A 5,961-nucleotide genomic window follows, 5' to 3' on the forward strand; every position below is an offset into this window, starting at 1 on the left:
TTTACATGGATGCTGGTTTCATCTGAACCAAGTATTTAAATTTAAAATTATTTCTTTAATTTATTTACTAATTACATTTTTTGATTAATTATTTATGCTTGTTATTGCAGGCACCACAAAGAAAGTGGAATTATTTAGGTTTACGTAATTCTCCCAGTGTTATACTGTCTATGACAATGACAATACCATTGCTGCCAGAACAGTACTTTACAAAAGCCTATCATATATTATGCAATACTTGTGAAGAAAATGACCCTGACTATGAGAAGATAAAAGAATTCTTAATTTACGTTGAAAAGACGTGGTTATCTAAGGCTTTAAAAATAAGCGTGTATGAATGCCCTGTCAAAACAAACAATGCTGTTGAAAGTTTTTGTAATGTAATAAATAAAAAATTGGGCGACCATCATCCAAACATGTGGTTGTTTTTAGGTAGGTAAGATACAATAAATTATACTAAATTAATATCTACATTCTCTTAATAAAATAATAGAAAAAAGAAAAAGTAATAAATATTAATGCCAAGATAATATATAAATTAATTTTAATTATTTAATAATTTTAGAGAAACTAGGAAATGTCATAATGGATCAAACAATTGATTTAAAGCGTTTGCACAATAATGAAGAAGTACGGTCTGTACGATCACGAAAAAGTATAGAAAGAGATGTGAAAATTTTTGAAACACAAATCGATCTGATATCTGGAAGGTAAAACGGCACTTACTTTTTTATATTTATATTATTTTAGGTTAATATTGATATTGTATTTCACAATATTTTCTAGATTACTTCTTCAACAATTTCTACGTATGTTTATTGGTAAATTAGATGACTATCGTTGGAAGGAAAGTTTTACTGTCTAAAGTAAGTAGAAACAAATAATTGTAGCAATTATACGCATATCCAAATCTGAGTAAAAATTCTGTGGAGGATCTGAAGATACTTATACGAATCTTTGATTAATGAAACTGATTCTTTACCATGTAAAAATATAGCAACGGATAATTTACACTAGTACGGATATATTGTTACAGCGCAATATTAAAATACAAAAATTTTTGCTTAGAGATTCTGTAGTAAAGAATCAGGGAGTCGATTGTGTATCTTGAAATGAGATAAAAATTACAAAAGTGACGAAATTTATTAGAATGTCTATGATTTTATTTGCCAAATTTAGTAAGTCTGTTCATTTTTGTAATTTTTATCTCATTTTAATATACACAATCGACCCTCAAAGGACACAGCCATTCAGTGAGCGTTCGGTGATTTTTTAATACAATTTTTTGTTGCCTTTAGTTCTTTGCTGTATCTAAATGTAGGAACTAATTATAATAAATAATGAATTACTGAGCGCTCACTGATCTGTTTTGTTTACTGAACGCGCCGAATGTTAGGCATTGATCAATCTCCTACTATTTTATAGTGTTCTTTATTTATCGTTTATTTGTCGGTCGTTTATATACCGCGGACCTACACAAACATTTACACATATGTACACACACACACACACGCGGGCACGCACGCACGCGCGCGCGCGCGCGCACACACACACACACACACACACACACACACACACACAGAGGGAGAAGGAGAGAGAGAGAGAGAGAGAGAGAGAGAGACACTTCTGTTGCAAAATTATGGCTCCTGCATACGGGATGCGGTAACACATGCCGCGCGGCGGAAGTTCGCGTCAGCCAACTAAATCTTTCGCCGCGAAAAAAGTTCTACTTTGATTGGCTAGGCTGCGTTCGGAAACATCACCCGGGTACACACGGGTATACTCTTTTCTCCTTCTAACTCGCTGAGATAGAAAGAGAAGGGAGTATACTCGTGTGCACTCGTGTGACGTTTTCGAACGCAGCCCTACTGCGTCGCTCCTTGCCGCGCGGCAATTGTTTTCGTATATCGTGTGCAGGAACCATTACTCATCCGTTACAAAAGCTCTCATACATTTCCGTAAAAATTTCTTATTCGTTTCAAAAGCTCTTATAATTAAGCCTTTTTATGGCTTTATAGGCAAAGTAATTATCGCCCAATGTAATTTGAAAGTGACAAAGATAATTAGTGTTATTAAGTTACAAAACATGGAAGCAATTAAAGGCAAATTTAAAAACAGTACCGTCTACATTTATGAAAGATATATTTATCACATTGACAAACGTTTGGAAGGTACATACAGATGTTCGACTCGTCGTAACATTGGCTGTCAAGGATTAGCGATAGTCAGCGAAGATGGCCAAGTAACCGTTACCTCTTTGCATGATCATCCTCCTAATGACATGGTGGCACGTACATCAAAATTAAAACAAGAAATATATCGTCTTTGCCAAGAGAGTATACAGCCTATAAAAAAAATATTTGATGATGTGTGTGAAAGGTTAGTATAATAAACAAATGACATTTTTTCAAGCAATAGTTTTTAATTATTAATTATTACATTATTAGGCATTGCTTTGTACAGTAGGAATAAAAAATAAGTATTCAGTACTAAAATGTTACAAATTAAAAATTTATTTAATGAAATAGCAACAGTAGTAACGTAATGCATATATTTTAAAGATAACAAAATAGATAAATAATTATTAACAAAAAAAATTGCATTGTATCTTATTGCGGTTTGATTATATAATTTGATCACTTTTTATAAATAAGTAGTCATGTGACAAAATAACCTTCAAAAATTATCAAATATAAATAATTTAAAGTTAGTAACGTGTCGAACCTCCATTTGCTTTAATCACAGCTTCTAAACGCCATGGTATAGAATCAATTAATGTTTCTAAAACATATTGGTCAATTTTGCTACATTCCTCAAATAAAGCCATTCTGTATTTTTTAAGATTCTTTCTCTTTGATTTTGGTATTCTACGATCTAATTCATCCCATAAGTGCTATATAGGATGAATTAGATCGTAGAATACCAAAATCAAAGAGAAAGAATCTTAAAGAATACAGAACGACTGTATTTAAGGAATGAAGCAAAATTGACCAATATATGTTTTAGAAACATTAATTGATTCTATACCATGGCGTTTAAAGGCTGTGATCGAAGCAAAGGGAGGTTCAACACGCTACTAACTTTAAATTATTTATATTATATAATTTTTGAAGGTTGTTTCGTTACATGACTACTTATTTATAAAAAGTGATAAATTTATATAATCAAACCGCAATAAAATACAATGCAATTTTTTGTTAATAATTATTTATTTATTTTGTTATCTTTAAAATATATGCGTTACGTTACTACTATTCTGTTATTTCATTAAATAAATTTTTAATTTGTAACATTTTAGTACTGAATACTTATTTTTGTGTGATTTCTACTGTATATCAACTTTTTATTTCAGTGATCCTGAAGCAGCAATGCATTTAAGTTATCCTGCTATTAAAAGCACATTGAACAGAATGCGAGCTGCGTACAAACCGCCTGTACCAAATTCTTTCGCATCTCTCAGTTTGGAGCTTGAAAAGTATGATGCATGCAAAGATATCTATAAAGGGACTGTAATCGCAGAAGATAATAGCATGGGATTTTTATTTTCAAACAATGAATTGCTTGATGCGTTGAATGAAAGTACAGAATTATTTGTTGATGGAACATTTTTGGTAACTTCAGTAATTATTCACTCGTCACAAACAAATGAATTTTATATAATTTGTTAACAATTAATATATTTACAGATTGTTCCTCGGAAACCGAATATAATTCAGTTATATACCATTCATATTCGTTATATGAATACGGTAAGTTGCAAGTTTTTAAAAAATTGCATACTTTTCTTGTCTAGAAATCATGTGTCAAATTATTTACATGTCAATATTTCACAGGGAATTGCAACCATCTTTGCTTTATGTGAATCGCGAACTAAAGCTTTTTATCGAGCAATTTGGGAAAAGATAATTGAGCTTGCCCCAGCACTACAGAACAATGTAAAATTCATTATGGGAGATTACGAAAAAGCAGCGATAGCTACGTTATCTGAATTTTTCCCTGTAGCTGCAATACATGGATGTTGGTTCCATTTTAACCAGGTATACTTGCAATATAAAAGTTTGACGTTTCTTTGCTACATGTTATATTGTATACAGTGTGTCCCTGACCTACCATGCCACCCATTAATGACAGATACTTGAGATCATTTTGAGACGAAATTAACACCAAAAGACCGAGGCTATAATAGTTTTTAAATTAGAAGTGTTCAAAACTGATTAATCAAATTGTCCGAAACTTGTGCGCTCAGTCATGTCCCAACAGGTGCATCCAGGAGCATAACCGCTCACTGAGCTGCTAAGTAGCAATTAAGTGTGATTGGTTGGATCCAAAGAACCAATCACATTCTATTGCTACTTAGCAGCTCAGTGAGCGGTCATGCTCCTGAATGCACCCATTGCATAGTAGTAAAGCATAGAGATATAAGAAGAGTGCGCGAGCGAGCTGAAAAAGCGAAATAGAAATAGAAAGAGAAAGCTGCATATGGACCCCTTCTGTCTTTGTTTCGCATGCGCGCGTAGACAAAGACAGAAAGGGCCTATATGCAGCGTTCTTTTTCTATTCCTATATCGCAGCCTCTTACGTGTTAACATATGACTCGCGCACTTTATTCTTATATCTCTATGTAGTGAAGATATCAATTTATTCATTCTTCCCTATTTATTCATTCTTTCTCTAGAACTAAAACACCTTCACTACTATGGCTGCATTCCGATATTGACTGTCAGTACTGCAAATCTATATTTTACGTCACGTATACTATAGATTTTCAGTACTGAAAGTTGCTGACAATGAATATCGGAATGCAGCCTATGCAATGGGACATGACCAAGCGCGCAAATGGACAATTTGATTGGCCAACTTGGAACACTTCTCATTTAAAAATTATTACAGTCTCGGCATTTTAATGACAAGGTTTTCGTCTCAAAATAATCTCAGGTATCTGCCATTAACAAGTAACACAACAGGTCTGGTATACTCTGTATATTATTATATTAGGGATGGGATCAAGTTCAATATGTTAAAAATCTGAGTCCAATCCAATAATAATTATATTACATTTTCTTAGATTCGAGTAAAATTTATAAAAAATAATATTTCATACACTGTACTTGTAAAGTAATTGAATCCCAAGTTAGTTAGTTTTTAATTTTAGAATAGTGCTTGCAGGATTTAAAATGTAATTATCTAGTAGTTTTTATCATAAAAAATCAAATCTTTTACAAGTAGTATTCGAATATCTTATCATAATATAGTTATAATGTAAAATTGTTATAAAGAGATATTTGTGTGTACACACATATTATGCTTTACACATTAAATTTCTAGTAAAGTACTCATAGAAGGTTCGAACGTATTTGATCTGTACTCCGTCTAACGAGAGATTGAGTAGATTATGGAAGTAAACTCGTCCGTCTCGCGCAGGTCTCCGCTCACAAAACATCTATTTACAAATGTTACATATACGGTACGCCAGTCTCTAGGGACTTTACCCCCATTTTGCTCGCCTATGCGCAGAACCACTCTCAATCTCGTTGGACGGAGTATAGGTTCGAGTCTATTTGGAAGTAACATTCTTGTTTTTTGAGGTACTCATAGAGAATTCGAACTTATTTTGTCCAGGAAATCGATTGTGTATTTTGAAACAAAGTGAAAATTACAAAAGTGGGCAGATTTACTAGATTTCAACAAATAAAATTGTAGATACTCTAATAAATTTCCTCACTTTTGAAATTTTCACCTTGTTTCAAGATACGCAATCGAGCCCCTAATTCGAGTATACCTAATCTAAAATACTAATACTATTGCCTTTATTTTTCGAAGTGATCACAGAGAGCTCGAAATTGGGCCAACAGATTCGAACCCACTTGTAAGATATTTAATTCATTAATTATTCTATTAATATTGAGTATTTATATGTGGTGTATATATATTTTATTATTTATATATATTGCAGTCTTAATC

General features: G+C 32.4%; 1 protein-coding gene across 4 annotated transcripts; it reads left to right on the top strand.

The window, feature by feature from the left end:
• Positions 1-116: 116 nt before the first annotated feature.
• LOC112460684 lies at positions 117-3,731 on the top strand. 4 transcript variants are annotated; one of them, XM_025025481.1, is made up of 5 exons: positions 117-432; positions 566-710; positions 787-866; positions 2,172-2,379; positions 3,687-3,731. In XM_025025481.1, exons 1-3 carry the CDS (start codon positions 171-173, stop codon positions 863-865), a joined length of 486 nt encoding a protein of 161 aa, XP_024881249.1. In that variant the 5' UTR covers positions 117-170; the 3' UTR covers position 866; positions 2,172-2,379; positions 3,687-3,731. The 4 variants fall into 4 exon arrangements, with proteins under 4 accessions (XP_024881249.1, XP_024881247.1, XP_024881246.1 ...); XM_025025479.1 differs by lacking the exon at positions 3,687-3,731 and adding an exon at positions 3,353-3,587 and having other exon boundaries at positions 2,019-2,379; XM_025025478.1 differs by lacking the exon at positions 3,687-3,731 and adding an exon at positions 3,353-3,587.
• The last annotated feature ends 2,230 nt before the right edge of the window (positions 3,732-5,961 follow it).

Source organism: Temnothorax curvispinosus, unplaced genomic scaffold (genome assembly GCF_003070985.1).
Source record: "Temnothorax curvispinosus isolate PA1 unplaced genomic scaffold, ASM307098v1 QBEX01010714.1, whole genome shotgun sequence".
Taxonomy (NCBI): domain Eukaryota; kingdom Metazoa; phylum Arthropoda; class Insecta; order Hymenoptera; family Formicidae; genus Temnothorax; species Temnothorax curvispinosus.

What these genes read in the sequence shown, in the direction of transcription:
- LOC112460684 (XM_025025481.1), top strand. Translation starts at nt 171, where the DNA reads ATGACAATGACAATACCATTGCTGCCAGAACAGTACTTTACAAAAGCC. An exon ending in AAACATGTGGTTGTTTTTAG is followed by an intron (nt 433 to 565) that starts GTAGGTAAGATA and finishes TAATAATTTTAG; the next exon opens with AGAAACTAGGAAATGTCATA. An exon ending in ATCGATCTGATATCTGGAAG is followed by an intron (nt 711 to 786) that starts GTAAAACGGCAC and finishes AATATTTTCTAG; the next exon opens with ATTACTTCTTCAACAATTTC.